At 42.4% G+C, this 19,018-nt stretch overlaps 1 protein-coding gene across 1 annotated transcript; it reads left to right on the top strand.

Moving 5' to 3' along the window:
- The first annotated feature begins 7,976 nt into the window (after positions 1-7,976).
- On the top strand, positions 7,977-16,934 carry shha (sonic hedgehog signaling molecule a). Its single transcript, XM_056363738.1, has 3 exons — positions 7,977-8,620; positions 12,792-13,053; positions 15,172-16,934. The coding sequence occupies exons 1-3, from the start codon at positions 8,321-8,323 to the stop codon at positions 15,858-15,860; spliced, it is 1,251 nt and encodes a 416-aa protein (XP_056219713.1). The 5' UTR covers positions 7,977-8,320; the 3' UTR covers positions 15,861-16,934.
- The last annotated feature ends 2,084 nt before the right edge of the window (positions 16,935-19,018 follow it).

Below are 19,018 nucleotides of genomic sequence, written 5' to 3'. Positions count from 1 at the left end.
TTGAATTCATGAGGCTGCCTGGCACCCGCCTCCAAATGAATGGATATAGGTTTGACTCACCCAACTCTGTATTACCCCACAACTGAACGACCTTTTGCTGATGGTGATGGTATAACTGGCAAGCACGGTGGCAAGTTCATACATTAAAACACAATCCAAAATAATCTATTCAGCCTTTCGGGGTAATTTCGGCATGGTATCACCCAACATCTCTGCTGCTGTTCTCCCGGTGCTTCCCCAATGTGTCGCATCAGTGGCAAAATATGAGTCAGACCTGACCTCACATGTGTCAGGTCAGTGCTGACCCTCCGGCTTCCTACACACACTCTAATCTACCAAACTAAGAGACTTTTCATAACGATATACTGTCATACTTCCCAACCCTCTGAGAAATTGACTGATTTTCGGTTTTATGGGGTTATTGTAAGCCATGCGGTAAGAGGTGTGGGTCTATTTTGTAAATAGCCACACCTACCACCTATCTATCTATTTGTCTGTCTGTCCGTCTGTCCGTGTGTCTATCTGTCTGTTTTATTGTCCGTTACTGATCAGACATCAAAGGAGTTTTAATGCAGGTCAGTGCCCGACATTTTCTCTCAGCAGACAAAAGCAGAAGCCTCTGCCGTGTAAGACAATTAACCCAGAGCCCTCACAACCGCGCAGGCTAAACAAATCATAAAAATAAGTATGAGTGGCTGATTGTTTGTCAGCTTTTTATGAAGCTGCTATAAAGGGATTGGGTCCATCCAAGAATCATTTGAAGTCTCTCAGGGAGTTTCTGCTTGTCAGAAAAAAATGAGTGAAGATGTCTCGAGGTGGATTTTGTTATTCAGGGTGTCAGGGTGTAAGCGGCAGGGGTCATCGCCAAGGTGCGAGGGGAGAGGTGCAGTGCAGTCTGGGTGCTAATCAGACTCGTCCTCCGGAGCAGCGTTTGACATTTCCCATCAACACTGGCTCCCAGCTCGCTCTCTCTCCTCACCTGGGCTCTCTCAGACGCTCAGCTCCAAACCAGACTGTCTTCCATACTCTGTTGACACAGTCAGGCTGCTCCGTCAGTCACTCGCCTCATTAACTCCTGTTGGGCTGTTATTCCCACTGCTATAGTCATATATGCACGTGCCCTCGCATATGCACACTCGCATACATCCACTGAGTCAAAGTTTCCCACTCGGAGGCAGTGGAGTGTTTGTCAGTTTGCACATTTTGACATGTTTTGACATTTTTCTCCTTGTGTGAATTACTACAGCTGCAGGATTCACTTTCTGTCCGCTAGCCTCTGATCAGATGAATTGATTTCGGAGTGTGCTGACAGGATAAGTGTGCACTTTTTTTCTCCTTGTCTGTTACGATTAAAGCTCAACAGATACATCACTTTTCACCCTCACATAGATAAGGGACCGTATGAAAATTATTAGGGGGAGGGGTGTCTAGAAAAGTGGAGGGTTATGTATTTTTTCTTTTTGCTGAGAGATGGGGGGGAGTCTTTAGTAATTGAGCAAACTGCTAATTGGTAACGATTTAAAAACTATTATTTGATTAACATATTACATCCAGTGCTACTGCATATGTGAAAGTTGGGTCAAGAGGGAGCTGCGTGTGATGTGTGTAAGTTTGAAAACGAGCAAACAAGAAACAAACTGAAGGTGTGGAATTAGAAACAAGTGAGGTCACCAGTCCTCTGTGGACCGCTTCTTACTTCTGGAGGCTAGCAGCCTGAGGCTACATTAGCCACCGCCACCATGTCTGTCTGCTGTCAAATACTGGACTCAAACTCAGGCCGCTGCCGTAAGGACTCAGCCTTGTAGTACACGAGCTACCGGGTGAAGAAAATAATAACACCAAGGAGGGTCTGAAACATAATGTTCAGCCACCCCCCCTATCCGAATAACTTCCCATACAGTCCCTAACTGAACCCTAGGATATAGATTGCTCAGAGTGAGTTGTTTTTGTCTGGATATTAATCAGCCATACTAGGTGCATTTACAGTAAAGCATTTGATATGAGTAACTGGATGTGAACAATCCACACATTTCACAATAAATCAATAGATACAGTATGAATGCCAGAGGAAAATATTTGTATGATTGGGTTTCTCATCTCTATCATTTCTGTTACGCACAAAGAACATTGATCATTGCTCAGACCACAGTATTTGACACAAAATTTATTGCCACTTTCACTTTGAAACGCCATCAAATATCCAGCTGACAAGGATCTGTGTCCATCCAAAGCCACAACTCATAATAAGATATGAGGCAGTGTCACTTTTGTTCGGCTTCCTTGTTCCTTCCAGGCAATAACTTTGATCAGTGGCAGCAATTTCCTGGATTAGTAAAGTTTGAATGAATGCACAAAGCGGGAAGGATATAGTTTGCTGTGGAACTGATCGCTGTCAACCTTGATTTAACACAGAAGGTGACACCACAGAGCACGCCAGGACTTCCTCTTTTTGATAAATTGGAATATCTGCGGCAAATCAACTTTGGTGTAAATCAAAGGGGAAACTGGAATGCCATAGCACAGGAAATTACATTTAGTAATGTTTATTAATTTGAAATATGCAAGTAATCTATATTTACCCAAACAACCTAACAAATAAACAACTGGGCATCAATTTGATGACTGACACATTGTTTTGCAGATATCATCAAGGCAGATGAGAAAGAGCTGATTGAGGAGAGGAATGCCTGAGCAGCATGTTAGCATATCATAATTGACTATCAGTCACACAGGTGGTTTGTGTGGTTAGCGTGGGTAGTAGTCTGCTAACGGGGCGTGATGAAGTTTTCCTGCTGTTTGTTGTGTTCCTACACCTCATTTTAGTCATAAGGGAATTATAACCTCCATTTTTGTAGCCTGGGGTGAAATGGCACACACTCGAAGCACTCAGGGCTCATTAGAGAGATAGAATCAGTGTCCTCACTTTAATGAAAGCAAATGTTGAAGAGTTCATGTTGGAGCAGATTGCTCATCTCGAAAAAGTGTATCTGCATAACCGATCTTACAGTGCGATTAAGTTTGATACTTCAGTCAGACATAGAGTGTTTCACAACTTTATGACTTTGAGTCACTGGTGGTGTTTTGATTAAAACGACACCACACTGATTTTACGCATGAAGATCAGTCTCGAGAGGTTCTACGACTAACCCTGATGATGTCATAGTGATGTCATCGAGGTTATCTCTGATTAGGCTTGAAACTTTAAATTATTAGCAAAACTCGGAACATGAATGAGTTTGAAAGATGTGGGCGTTTACCAGGCAGGTATGATCTCACAGAAGACACTGTTGAGTTGCATTATGGGAATTGTGGGATCAAGTGTTTTCTGAACTTGAGCCATTCGAAGAGTAAAAGTTAAGATATATCGGCCACTGCTGCATTAATTTTGACCATTCCTTTTTTTTTTTGTTGTCTCCTGTCTTATAATTTAATATCCCTTTACGATTCTTTTTTCAAGATTAAGAAATAGTAGCATCTTGGGAAATATGAATTCCTATCTTGCTTAGAGTTACTGTTTGTGCTAAGCTAAGATAACTGGATGTTGACTGTAGCTTCATATTTTAGCATAGATGCAAGAATCATATCAATCTTCTCATCTAACTCTTGGCACAAAATGAAAATAAATGTTATTTCCTAAAATGCTGAACTACCTTTACAATATAACCACAAGTGAACTGGACTCAGCCACATATACTGTCAAGAAACTGAAACTAACCAGATTGTTTTATGAAAAATTTAAATAATCTCACTCCAGTGGCATTAACTGTTTTTCCTAAAGAAATTAAAGAAAATTCTGGTGGCTCAGAAACAGGGAAAACAAAATGTTTACATGCAAATTCTTTACAGTGTTTCCTCAGAAACTCAGTTAGGACTGACAGCAAACAACTACTCATACTTCAATACTTCATCAATAGCACCGAGCCCTTCCCTTCTCCGTCACTGTTGCCTAAGATTGTGATGGTGTTGCACGGTGGCCAGCACTGACTCACCTGGCGGAGTATCGCACACACCGCCAGCCCCCCGCTCTCCAGTCACTCACCTCCTTCCCCTCCCACTGAGTTCACCCTGCACTGCAGTTCAAAGTGGTTTTGCCTGTCTAGCCTTGGCGTTTAATGTTTAAGTATTGGGAGCGGCTGGAGAGTGCAAATAAAATGCCTTTACAGACTCCGGGGCACGCTGAGGGCTGTGATTCCAGATACTGTATTGTGAAATTTCCATTGTGCTTGACAGAGTAGCCTCAGGGCACTTGAATCTGTTCAGCTGAATTTTGACTCTTTACTTCTTCATAATGCTTGATGCGTGCGGCTTAGATAAACCATTTAGAGGAAGATTATTCAAACTTTATTACGCTGACAAAAGAGTACACATGTTCACGGGATACAAGGCGACGTGTCTGTGCTATCAGCTCTTTGTCAAAAGTTCAGAACAGGATAAAGGTTTGAATGCAGACCCCACCTGTGAGAGAAAACCACAATGAGTTGTGGTAGGGCCAGCTTTCTGTTGGGCTGGAAGAAAGGAAACCATGTTTTCAGCAAAGGAAAACAACACAGAAAGCCTGACACTACTTATATGTTTGTGCGTGATTATTCTGTAGTCCTAATCCGTCTAACAATGTTACAAAACATTCAGACAGGAGGAGGCTTTAAAGCAGTAATTGGGGGGACTTACACTGGTGAAAAACTGCTCAACCACTTCTAGTTGCATCTCGCTCATGCTTGATCGAGACTGTGGCACAAGAAATCAAACATGGGTGTGGATTTAGTCTGATTCGAAGCATATCTCTTAATTCCCTTGAATGTCAGGCTGAAGAGTGAGCTTTTTAAAGAAAGACGGTGCAACGGAGCAGATGTAGACATTTCAGAGCAGGCAGAGGGTTAAGTGAGCGGATGTGATGTCTGTGTTTTGAGGGTGCAGGTCGCGATGGGACACAGAAGGGTCCAAAAACTGATGACTCATTGGCCGTTTTCACGCCTCACATTGGATTAGCCATCACATGCAACAGGCTTCTTAATATGAATTGTGTAATGGCCTCAATCCCTCCAGAATTATTTCATAAAATCAGCCTCAGTTTTGCTGTGTCACCCTCATATGCAAAACTAAGGTCAGTGAAAAGTGAGTCACAGAGCGTCACATAGCGGTACAGGTCTTGGTTTTTGGAAGCTGTTTACTTTGTTTGAGACCTGAAAGAATTCTTTCATTGTGATGTTAAGATAGGTTTTATAACACACAGGCTTCCAAAAAACATGGATCATGCTGTTGTCAGGTGAAAATTTCCACTTTGCTTGTTATAACTTAAATCACAGGATTATGCGCTCCTTTGTGGTTTTAGGTGCTGGGTTTATAAAATCCTTTCAAAATCCATTTGGCAAACTGAAAACGGCTATTCTGAAGCTGAAGGGGAAATTCTAAATTGTCCATACATGTGTGAATATATTACTCTTGATCATGTGTTAACCCTGCAACAGTATGGTGACATGTTGTTTACATCACAGCATGCATTCACCCTGAACAGTAGCAATACCGCAAGTATTTTTGCTGTTTGCTTTAAGGTTTTTGAGTGTTTCAGACACTATCAGATAATTTCTCAATCAAAAGTTCAAATGCTAAATTGAGCTTAGATACTTGATGATTAATCGGCCAGACTGTCGGCTGTGATTTCCATTCCAGTTGCAAACTCCACCCATCTGGCACTGGAGGAGGCCAAAACCAAACAATGAAGTGTAATGTTTGCAAATACTATTTGCCCCAGGTCGAGCAGATAGATGCTTGGTTTCCTCTGTGGGAGAAACTCAAGTTCAAATCTAGTCTGTCACATCAGCACACCTTGCTCTTTAGGCTGCATTATTCATTGCAATCTCTGCATTATTCATTTCACTTAGCATCACATTTTGTGACTTGGTTCATTTACAAAGAACCCCTTACAGTCTCTGTTATTATCATTATTATTATTACACCCTTATACTTTTGGCATGTGAGGATTCAGACCTCTAAGGACTGTTACTGCCTCCTCTTCCTATCTCTGTGGTTTTGAGACATTTGTGTGGCATGCCAGGTTTTATCTCAGAGCTGTGACACCTGAACCAAGACTCTGACCTGGGGCCAAACAGCACCTCCAGTGTCCCTCAGGGCACCACAACTGCTGTCAGCTCTGTGTTTGAACAGCACGTCTGCAGAGACAGCTGCTGAGGTCTAACAAAGACATCTTGAGAATCTCCATGACATTTAGCAAAAACAGTGGGGATTCAGCGATACGTAGGCTGAAAGCCATCACTGGTAGTCGAGTATTTTGGTCGGGGTTACACAGCAGTGTGCCAAGTGCACAAGCCATCTTTTGGCCAAGACTTGATGTTCATGGTCTCAGTGAGCGGCAGGCTGTCTCACCTGCGCCGGTTGTGGTGCCACGAGCCTGGCACAGACTGAACAACACCAGACTGGAGGTCAGCCAGAGTGAGGTTTAATGAGACTGAAGCCACACCAAAGGCTGGTTTATCTGTCCTCACTTCAGAGCACCTGTGCCACACAGTCACTGTGATGAGAGCTAAAGTTGCTCCAAAACAGTCCCTCTTCCTGTAATTACTGTTTGTTATCACACAAATACTTTTCCTTCCTGAGACATTTTAGATATCTATGTCTCTCTGAACTAATATACCTTGAATGTGGACACAGTGATGTTTTGTGATGGTGCAATGCAGGTTTAATCAACAACATTAAAATATGACTTGAATTAGCTCTAATCACAGGAACATGATTATCTGTGTGTTTGGGCAAAAAACAGCAGAGGAAGGTTGGTGATTGAAACCAAATATATTTGAACATCTAAGCAAAATCATAACGGGTGGAGAATTGATTACAGGAGTGTTGGGTGTTACTGTTTGCCATGAGTGCAAGAAGACCCCCCTTTTCCCTTCTCCTTTAAAGGAGGGAGAAAAGAGAAAGTTGGAGTTAGGCACAAACACGTATGCCACTATCATGGCCAGTAAATAAAGCGGTTTCCAAGAGAAAACCTGTCAATGAAGTGGACTTTGGAAGGAAGAGAGAGAGCCTATGGTTGACCCTTGACTCATAACAGCTACATGCAGAACATTTAAGCATTAAAGCGGCTGGTTCCAATGAGAATCCGCCTTGGATGAGTCGGACAGTTCTGGGATACACCTTCTAAAGCCTCATTTACTATTGTCTACTAAGTCCGTACCGTTCCCTCCCTCATTCTTAAGGAGTTAACTTCATGATGTGAGTCAGAGTTGTAACAATGTACTATAATTAGTTGAATACAGACGTGGACAAAAAGTGAATGGGGAGGAAGAATCATTAAAAGAATAAAATGCATTTTTTGATGCGTAAAAATGCAGGGTGCAACAAGGGCGCACGGCACGCGCACTGGATAGAGTGCAGGTTTATTTTTAAGTTTTGCTGAAGTTTGACAGAGTCTGAGTAGTTTCAAGCCAAGATGTAAATGCCGTTATATTTGTTCAGCTTTTCTAGACTTGTATTTACCAAAGTGGAATGAGACGTCTCCAAAGTCATTTTCGTGCGTATATTCGCGTTGGCATTAGTCTGTCTTAGAAGCCATTTCGACTTTAAATCCACCAATCTAATATTTAGCACACTAAGTAAACTCTTCGTTAGGTTTATTTATTAATTCTGTAGATATGGGGTCACAGCAAACTCTTCCAACGCGCGGCATGCGCAGTGCGCGTCCACGAGCAGTTTTATTCTCCTGGGAAATGCATTCTGTGCGGAAAGTTCTTCCAGACGCACTTCAATTACCGCACACACATTGAAATCACTTCAACTACATTGCTTCAGATTTGAGCTCAGCACTGTGCCACTGCTCCTGTCTGTCCTGCCTTCCCTGTGAAATCTGGAAAATGGGAGGGTGAAAAAAAAACGGTATATAATTGATGTTTTCCCATGGAACTGCCCCTCCTCCCCGCGACACAGGCTAACCCTCAGGTGGAAGAAATCTTTTAAGATTTTTTTGTGGGATAACATCAGGAGGGTTTGTCTAGGCGAGCCAATCAAGTCCCTCCCCTGCTATAGATCGGTGCTATAATACAAAGCAGTAAAAGCGGTCGCCTCACACAAGCGGCTGCAGCTCGACTAGAGATCCCGTGGCTTTTAATTCCCTCACTACTTTTTTTTAACCCTCCTTCGATGTGCCCCGTTATTACCATTTGTCTGAGGCGTTCATTTCCGCACCTGCCACGGTAGAGACCAGGCGAAGGCGAAGTAGAGGAGGAGACAAGGACATTGCGAGAGCCGGGAGAGGCAGACGGTAGAGATAGCAGCGGCGACTCGTTTGAGATCTTAAAGGACAAAAATGCTGCTCTGGACCAGAATCGTATTGGTCGGTCTCATCTGCTTGTCCTTGGTGTCCTCTGGGATGGGATGCGGACCGGGCAGGGGCTACGGCAGGAGAAGACACCCGAAGAAGCTGACACCTCTTGCGTACAAGCAGTTCATCCCCAACGTGGCGGAGAAGACCCTCGGGGCAAGCGGCAGATACGAAGGCAAGATCACAAGAAACTCCGAGCGATTTAAAGAACTGACTCCCAATTATAACACAGACATCATATTCAAGGATGAGGAGAACACCGGTGCCGACAGGCTAATGACTCAGGTAAGGAGACAGAATAACCTTTTTTCCCCTACTGCCCGTCTCCTAACGCACCATCACTGCGCACTGCAACAACCTCCTTGTCAGACTGATTGCGCACCTTAAGTGAAGTCTGTTTTTACCCGCTGCTGAACTCTTCACACTGAGCCTTTTAACTTCACTGTAAAAGCAGATGCGCTTTATGCACCAGCATGGGAGTTTTCGAAGGCTGCAGGCTTGAAGCGAATGTAGAAATCCAGCTGGAGAAGTAATGTGCAGGCGGACAGTCAGGACACTCGGCCTTCATGATTGTGACAGTGTATTTAAAATATTAATGTGCCCCTCTCCTCATATCTATATTTGTATCTCTGTGAAACAGTATTTGTTGCCTTATAGGCGTACATTCATATTACCTTATATTTCATGAAGACATTCAGTGTTTGCTGCATATTGAAGCTTTACATTACAGCTTGTTTAAAGCGCCTTTTCTTTATTCCAGCCCTGGGGATGCGCACCGATTCAAACAGCCGGGCTTATTCAGGCATGGCGTGGCTCATTCAGACATTTTCTCGCACAGGCTGCTGTAATTTAGCTTTTCGTATGGTGTGCATCAGTGCATGAAAACAGTGACATTTCTTTGAGAGTGTTCAGGACTTCATAAATGGGTGGGACTCGGTCAATTATAGGAGCGAGGCGCACAGAGGTGATGGTGCCTTTTACAAATGCACTTGCATGGAAGATGACATCTTTTTTAAATACTCCATCCTCATGTAGGCAGTTAGTTCAGTACAGATAAGATGAGGCTCACAAGACGTCGGAGAGATGTAGGCTGCAGGATGCCGCGTCTCTTCAGCATGACTTTTAGCACTCAGATGCTGGTGAATTATTAAAAGCGCTTGGGTGATACTGGCTCAGTAATAATAAAATGCCGGTGGTGATGGTGGTGGTGCTGGTGGTGATGACGCCGGGCGCGCGCCGGAGTCCCTGAACCCGTGCCTCGCACCATGCATGAGCACGAGCTCCGATGAAATATTCACTGTGCGTGCGGTCTCGGCGTCCCTCTCAGCCCTCCCCACATCTCCTCTGTCATAAACCTATAGGTTCTCATACACACAGATCATGAAATTACAGGCGCGTGGGGATGTGATGCGCAAAGTGGGGTTCAGGAACCCCCACCCCCACTCCCCCATAGGGTTCCTCGTGGAGGTTCCAGGGTTTCCAGAAAACAGAAGAACGGCTTCATTTGCCTCTTATTTCATTCATTTGTGAGAATATAGAGAAACGTGTCTTCATTATAAGGCTTTCAATCTGAGTCAAATGCCCCACCTGCTGTATAAACACTTGTGTTTGCAGGTCTGTATCAAATCATACAAACGAGGTGGCAAATCCTCTGACAAAGGGTTTTGTCTGTTTTGGAGCCTTTAAATAACATTTTAAGAGATGTTTCTTGTTTTACAGAGGTATATATATAAATATATATATATATATATATATATATATATTTTTTTTTTTTTTAATCAGAGTAGTTGCGGCTTCTGGTTCATCATCCGTTTCCCATTCAGCATCCGAGCGTTTACAGAAAAGCCAACGACCGACTCTAAGTGTGAAATGTACATGAAAGGGCTTTTAGGCACCCCTGACTGGGCCTGAGACGCAATTTGAACTTATGACCTTTGGTCAGCGGGAGGCCATAGTAAGTTAAAACAGGTGAGATTTTCTTTATCGTACGTGCCATTGCAAAACCATCAAATTAAAGCATGTACATTCAAATGAGAGTGACTGTAGCGGTTTTTTAGACTACTCTGACAAAGGCATAAGCATTATCACATGAGGATTTACGCTGTGCCAACAGTCTTTGCGCTGTCCCGCGGCTTTACGCATGAATCCGGTGGGTTTTTACGCACGGAGGTTTACGCATTAATATAATGAACTTTACACGTTATCATGCGTTGTAGAAAATTGATGTTGTACGCATACATGAAACAAGGCACGTGCCCGCTGTAGCTCCCCTAGGTGTGTGCAATAAGTGAATCAATCAATCAATCCACTGAGGTCTAATCATGACTATAATATTTGATACTTGAAGGAGCGCTTGAACAAGCACCTACTCCCTTAACTATTAAGATACAGCTCACTCCCAGGAACGCTGCCAGGAGAGGTGTTTTACAGACATTTACAGATGGATATATAGATGTTTCCTGAAGTGACGGGGGCCTACAGTGAGCAGGAGCATCAGTTTGGAGGCTGAGCTGCAAAATGTCCATCTTCAACCGCAAATGCCAGATGCACTTCCAGTAGTAGAATATTATCTGACACAAAATAAGTGGAAATGTTCCATGGTCGAGCAGCCAGATTGCTCGATCTCCTAAATTCCACTTATTTCTAATGAAGTTTCCCTTGTTTCAAGAATTTCCCAGACAATCTATAAAGCAGAATAAGGTGTTGGGTAGATTTTGTGACAAGAAAACGACTCAAGATTCAAGAAAACACACGATTTGCCTTGTGAAATCACACCACCCTCACTGGAAAAGGTTACTTTTATCGTTTAAGAAAAGTTCCTACTAGATTAGAAGTGTTTATTTTTTTGCAGTGTAGCACTATTAGGAGCCTGCAGTCCCTGCCCACAGTGCAAACGAGTCGGAAAAGAGATGAGCTGGCGGCTTGTTTGCACTGACAGGTAGCTGATAAGTGTTTCCTCTAACCAAATCATTTGTGAAAAGATTAAGAGGGAGGCTGTTGAACAACTTTACCCCGAGCACAAAGCGCCGGTCCGGGGCACCCTGCTGGGCTTCACGGTGGCTGAGCAGAATTTGGCTTGATTTGCGGCACACGACCTAATGAATTAATAAATAGGTTAAGCTTTACGGCTCTTGACTCCGACAAACCCACTCAGAATGTGGGAGGTTTTTTAGGGAGCTGTTTTTTATTCAACACATTCTACAAGTGTGATATCCTCATAAAACAGCCACTGATATATGAGGAACCTCTTTTTTTCTTTTTTGTTATACGAGTTTTTGGGTCTGTGTGAACATTCTTCCTTTAGGACACACAGCCTGTCCATAAGGGAAGAGGACAGTGGGTCACACATAGACGCTTCTCTGTGCGCCCATACCATCCCTGGATATTTCACAAGTCTGTCAGTCAGCAGCCAAAACACCACGACTTAAGGAGGCATGTCACGTTTCCAAGACTTTGCAGGAGGAGAATAATGAAAGTTTCCCTCCGCGGTTGGACTGAAAAGACTCTTTGTGATGTTTTATTTGACATATTGGTTGAGTGTTGAGAATAGTTGTCTTGGAGAAGGCCAAGCATCTTCATTGAGAGAGCGCAGAGAGGTTGGGGTGCGACGATTTATTTATAGGACAAACTCCAGATATTTTAAGGCTTCAGCTGCTCTTGAAGATCATCTTCATATCATCTGCATATCAATTATTTATTCAAAGAAAACAGACAAGTTGCAACCAACAAAAAAGTCGGTGATTTCATGACCTAATACAAACTCATGAATATATAATGTATACGTGTTGTGCTCAATGCAACACTTTTTTTTTTTTTTGGATAGAAAGGGACGCTGCTCGCACCTTTCCAAGACCAAAGACCCATATGTTATAGGCCAGTGAAGCGAATGCGGTGCCTTATCAATATTTCATCAGCAGCTTTCTTATCCGAGATGTGCCCTCTGACGCTGCTGCTCACACTGAGAAATGCAAGCTCACATTCAGGATCAGAGCTGCAGTGTGTTTCACCTCAGCTGGGAGGAATCAGGGGCGTCAGGTGGGGATGGAGAGGCGTGGGCGAGGCCTCAGTGAGCCCAGATATGATTTTTTTTAATTGTTATTATTATATAAGATACAGCAGAGATCAAGAAAACATCCCATGAATCTGTCGGGAAGGTATATTCTTGGGGGTGGGGTGGGGGTGGGGGGGGTATAAGGAGAAACCCTCTAAGTGCGGCGCATGCAGTCTAATATTTTATTTCTCTAACCAAAAGATGATATATTTTTAGACAGTTATGAGCACCTGATAGTCTTGGCAACAAAAATGTGTCAATAGAAAAAAAAGACTGTGGTGGCAGATGCTATTTTAAACTCAGGCTTCCTTTCACTTTACGCGCCAGGGCAGCTTATACCTGCGAGCTACGACCCAATCTATGACACAACAGGTGACTAACTGATCCATTTCTTCCTTCCCGCAGAGATGTAAAGACAAGCTGAACTCGCTGGCCATCTCAGTGATGAACCAGTGGCCCGGGGTAAAGCTGCGGGTCACCGAGGGCTGGGACGAGGACGGGCACCACTTTGAGGAGTCTCTTCACTACGAGGGCAGGGCTGTGGACATCACCACCTCAGACAGAGACAAGAGCAAATACGGCACTCTGTCCAGGCTGGCGGTGGAAGCCGGATTCGACTGGGTCTATTATGAATCCAAAGCCCACATTCACTGCTCTGTGAAAGCAGGTAATGACTGCGGGACGGGAGGAAAGCCACTTTGTTGTGCCTTTAGAAAATCTCTCATGCGCGCCACGATGCTGGCTGCAGGAGAAAATGACCCAAGTCTATCACCAGCGCTCATTTTCCGTCAGGTGCGATTGTAATCATCTAAAAGAGCAGGTGCAGCTCAGGGAAACTGCAGCCCTGCTTTATCTCCTAGGAAAGGTTCATGCAAAATCAGACTTTCATCAGTTGCTTGTGAGTAAAGAGTAGATTAGATGTAATGAAGTTAAGCAAGTTATGCAAGTGTCCAAAAAAACAACTTGATTTCAGTGACCAATCAGCTGCCACATTCACAAGCTCCAAGAAACTACATGTGAGAGAAGACGTGTAATAAAGTGTGTCTTATTGCACAGCTGATGATCAGCTATAAAGCAAAAAAAGTATCATTCATTGAATGATTAATAACAAGCGAGATCTCAATATTTATCTGACGAGATAGTTGAAGTGCAGAAACCAAAAGTTGCAGCATAACGATTAATTTTAAGTCGCTTTTGGAGTCGGAAAATGTAAATATATATTTCCATGAATGATGTATGCGGCACATCCCTGCCTGTGGCGTTATGAGCATTTCCCATGCAGCTTATTTCTTGATCTTACATCGCCCCACACTGTCTCCTGGTGGGAACCACGGCCATAATCTAACAAGGCTCCTCAGTGTGACCCAGAAAAGCAAATCATTTTGTTCTGTGGATTTCTGCACAGCAGCTGCAGCCAAAATAAGATTCTGCAAGTTGCGTTGTTAGTTCTAAATTAGGTAGCCTAACATTTTTGGGTTTGGTCATATAGGGGATAAACAGAAAAAAAAACTTGCCTGTTAACTTCTTTATTTTGGATCTCATTTGCTCTAGCTTTGACATTTAATTTTTAATTTTAAGACCTTTATTGTGGCTCACTTTTGGCTGAAATAATCTTCCTCTTAGGCCTTCACTAAGCAATGGGACACCTACGGGGCTTAGAAAATATTTCTTCTCACTGATTGATGAACCATGGCACTTTTTCTTAGCTCAGACTTTATTGATAAATCCCTTATTTATCATTCAGCACACACGTTTTGAGATCACAGTATGGGCCAGGCCGACGTGTCATTAGGGGTCATGCGACTTTACCAAAAGGATTTGGCTGAACAATGTTGAATTGGTTGGGGTAAATCTGGTTTTCAGTTGTCACCTTATTTCATGCTCGGGAATCTTAAAAGAAGATTAAAAGCCCCAAATTCTGAGTAGGAAACCGCCTTTTCTGTGTGTAGGACAGTGTGATCCTAGAGACTGGTATGTGGAGAGCTCCACCAAGGCCAAAATTATTGTCATCAAGACTGACAACAAAGCAGGGAGAGGTGGTAGAAAGAGGGGACATTGATGTTGCACAACAGAAAGCATTTAAGAGTCCGGGCCCTCATTTAAATTCAAATCTACGACTCGAGAGGCTTGGAAAAGTGGCTCCACTGGGTAAATAGTAGTTGTGAGTCGCCTATTTGTGTGAATTGTCACATAGAGGTTTCTGCACCTGAGTAAATATGGGAAGAGTAGCTGGGAAAGGCGTAAGTGTTCTTTACCGAGAGTAGCTCGATCCACAAGCTGATTTAGAATATCAATGCCTGCTCTTTATTGGGTTTTTTAATTAAGAATAGATGAGCCAAGGCTTTCAGTTTTCTCGTCTCAGACAACGTGGTCCAAGCCAATACGCATTTGGCTTGGAGGAGCCGACAGGCATCATTATGCAAAATGCATATGGCCCACCACGATGTGTGGAGGCAGGAGAAAACACAAATACGAGCAAAACAAACAAACAAAAAAAAAGAGATTCTCTTGAATGGGCTTTTGAATGGAGCAGTGGTCATTAACTGGAATGCGTAAAAGCACGTGTGATTCTTATCTTTAAGTCCTAAAAGTGTTTAAAAGCTTTAAATATCACTGCTTTAGGACACTGTGTGTGTTTCTAAGATGTTTTTTTTTTTTTTTTAATGTTGCAGAACCACAATGGCTTCAGTCATGAATAGGCTCCTAATCATTTTCTGATGGTGTAAAATCGTATGTTTTGACAAATTTCACTTTTTAACGCCATAATATATTTTTCTTTTAACAGAAAATTCAGTGGCAGCAAAATCGGGTGGCTGCTTCCCAGGCTCCTCCACTGTCACCCTTCAGGATGGTACCAAAAGGGCGGTCAAAGACCTCCAGACCGGCGACAAGGTGCTGGCAGCAGATGAGGATGGAAACATGATTTACACCGACTTCATCATGTTCATAGACCAAGACTCGACAACTAAGAGGCTCTTCTACGTCATCGAAACCGACTCGGGCCAGAAAATCACCCTCACCGCCGCGCACCTCCTCTTCGTCGGCCACAACAACCACACGGAGAAAGTGGACAAGCGGATGTCGGCAATCTTCGCCAGCCAAGTCCAACCTGGACAAAAGGTGTTCGTCTTCGACCCCGAGCGGAGTCGACTCCAGCCTGTGACCGTAAAACGGATTTACACACAAGAGCACGACGGCTCCTTTGCGCCGGTGACCGTGCAGGGGACCGTTGTCGTGGACCAGGTCCTTGCGTCTTGTTACGCAGCGATTGAAGACCATGACCTGGCGCACTGGGCCCTGGCACCTGTCAGGCTCGCCCACTGGGTGTCCTCATTGCTTTTCAGTTCCCAGCCTCAAGCCAGTGCACAGAACGACGGAGTGCACTGGTACTCCAAGATCCTTTATCAATTAGGAACATGGCTCTTGGACAGCCACTCGATTCATCCACTTGGGATGTCAGTATACCCGAGTTGAAACCTCTACTACAGGAGCAGAATGGGACTTAAATGTAGGACACACGAACTATTCAGTAGATTAAAAAAATAAAATAATAATAATAATTAAAAAACGAACAAACAGACAAACAAGACAAAAGGCCCCAGCGGAGTTGGGATATTTATTTCAGTGACTTTTCCAAGATGTGTCCCCTTTCAAAGAATGAATGGAGCCTTAAAAAGTTTCTCTTTGAATAATTTATTCTCATGTGAACTCGCTGCTGTCACACAAATGGATTCTGAAACGGTGTGAGCAGCAAATTGTGCATAATCTATTTTTGTATATCTCAAATGCAAAAAAAGAAAGAAAAAATGAAGAAAAAAAATGAAAAAACTGAAAAAGAAAAAAAAACTGCGCAAAGAGAAAGAAGACCATGTAGAAAGGAGCTAACTTTGACAGGTTGTAATGTTCATATGTGCATATATGTGCAACTGACTGTTATATTTTGGGGAGAACAAACTTCGCGGGGTTCCATAAATTATATTTTTATACACAGAATTGTAAATTAGATTTTGACAGATCGCTACCGAATCACATTTCGTTATTTGAAATAGTGTAAGATATGAGAATATATTTTAATTTAAATACAGTAGTTGGGAAAGTATTGGAAAAATCTTGTACTGCTTGGTTTATTAAGAATTTTATTATTTTGGAAACTGTTCGTTTAAGTTGTCGGAGAGGGACAGATATTCTGCCTCATGTCTGCATTCTCTTGCATTTTTTCTTTTGTGTGTTTCTATTTTTCTGTTTTCTTCTGAGAAAAATATTAAATGCAGATTCTGACAATTCAGTAACAGTTAAAGTAGTACTGAAACGGTTTCGTTAAATAAATTAATAAGTAACTCCTGTAAATGTACTAAAATGTATTTTTCTTTTCATATTTTGTAATAGGGAAATAGTTTTATAGAAATGACCTGCGGCAGATGCACAGTTTGGATAGTCTATATAGCCAGACCATACCAGTTAACTTTCATAACAGGGCGATGTGTCAAAAATGTCTAGAGTTTATTATTTATATGTTTATTACAAAATGAGATAAAGAAAATCTTCAAACTTGCAGTTGTTACATGTCTTTGTCTGAATGAGCTTCACAGGAAACACAAAGAGGAACATTTGAACAATATTATGAGATATTTTATGGCCATATTAAGGTCTTAAATTAGTTGTTAAGACAGCTAATTGATAAACAAATCAGTTATAGGGTTGTGTTAATATTTCCTTCTTGGTCCAATTATCTTTTATAATGAACAAAGCATTCATTCTAGACGGTTATAGTTAATATGTGGCAAGTTTTACATGGTAACTGAGGGAGTTTAGCCCACTGGGAAAGCTAGCAAACAATTTCGCCCTCTTTGCTAGCTTTTACAAAATGGCGAAAATATTGCGCTTTGAACTACCTTTTGCATGCTTGCGAAATGTTGAGAGTCCATGTTAAATTTAACGAGGTTTGCCCTCCGCAAATAACTTCTAACTTGCAGACAAATTAAACAGAAGTGTGTTTGTTGGCCCTAAATCTGCTTCTTGGTGTCTGCTGGTTGAGGTCAGATTGCTCCATCAGAAGAAATACAGTCATTGTAGTCTAAATCACAGCTTAGTAAAACATTTGTTAGTCTTAACAAATCGCTATAATCCTCCAATATTTTCATAGGGACTTAGAGTGTGCATGTAGCACTTAATAGTGAGGTTTTAGTGATGTATGTGTGTCCTCTTGAGATGTGCTTTGGTGTTGTAAGGCTACATATCTCTCTGAAATTGATTACAGCATCAGTCTCCCCCCCAGCTGCCTTGTTGTTAAGTTGTGCAAGTGCGACACCATGTGGTGAATCGCCGATAGTGCTGCCGAGAAATGTTTTAAAAAATCATTCTACAGCTGGGAGTTGTAAATAGTTTTTTTTATAAGAGAACTGCCTATACTTATAGCAAGAAATGAGCTTAATCTGCTATTTAAGTTCACTACGAAATAAATGAATGTATTGGGAGATTGAAGGGGTTATAGAACAAACTGCAGTGGCTCTCGCTTTGGTTGTTTTTAAAGATTTAAGTTTGATGCTTCAAACAAAATAACTGTACAGGTCTATAGAGAAGCAGAGGTTCAAATGGAGTATGAAATATATGAATATACAAATAAAGTGAATCTTTTATAGTTTTCTCAGTTCTAAAATCACAAAAATGATAAAAGCCATCTTTCACACAGATTTATCAAAGGTAAAAGGGGCCATTGAAGCCAAGTGTCTGAATACTGTTGCAACATGAGCAGGAATTCCATTTCCTTCTCCCACATTGTGTTTTGTTGTTGATATTGTGAGGTGGAAACTTCGGGGAGGGACAAAGCCGCCCATCTCTCCCGGCACTGTGACCTTGGGTCCCTGACAGATACAAAAGCGTCCGTGCAGGGCAGCATTCCTCAGAGCAGGTAAACAGAGCCTCCTCTAATCCCTCAGGGTCCCTCAGTCTGCTGGAGCTCAACAACAGCTTTTACAAATGTTGACATTTGCAAACATGAACAGTCTGGCATTCTGGAAAACAAAACTACCCATTTCTATGAGAGTTTTGCAAAAGGCAGCACTCCACTTTTTCAAGGCAACATTTACTGCTCTGTGGCAGCAATCAGCAGAGTGTTCAAGACGTAAGTGGTAGGTTGGAGGGAAATGAAAACCGACAAGGATCTGCTCTTTGACAAGCTATCACACCTTAACTACTGCCTCCTCCCTCACTGTCAATAAACTGAAACAGAGGACTGAACTTTTTAAAACACACTAATTTCTTACATGTTGATATTGCAGATAAACTCATGACAGATGGATGAAAAATGGGTAGATTGATGGCAGCAGGTGGACAAAAGAGACATACTGTGTACATTATTATACATTTTTCACCAATATAAATAGAAAAGATATCAGGGTTGCCAGATTAAGTCAAGATGTATGACAATTGAAACCCTTCACTTTTAAATCAATTAGCATTTATACAGAGTTCTCAAGAACTTCCCTGTTGGTCCTGGATCTGAAGAACACTTTAGTGGGTGCTCAAGTGAACATGGATGCAAATCTCTACAGCTGCATCACAACCACACGCTCAACATTGGCCTGATTGGCCCCTTTTATTTCTTACTCTATTTCTTCTCTTCTTATCATGTC

The sequence above is a fragment of the Seriola aureovittata genome, chromosome 20 (assembly GCF_021018895.1).
Source record: "Seriola aureovittata isolate HTS-2021-v1 ecotype China chromosome 20, ASM2101889v1, whole genome shotgun sequence".
NCBI classification, from domain to species: domain Eukaryota; kingdom Metazoa; phylum Chordata; class Actinopteri; order Carangiformes; family Carangidae; genus Seriola; species Seriola aureovittata.
The sequence above is the reverse complement of the archived record's forward strand: the minus strand, read 5'-3'. Positions and strand labels throughout refer to the sequence as shown.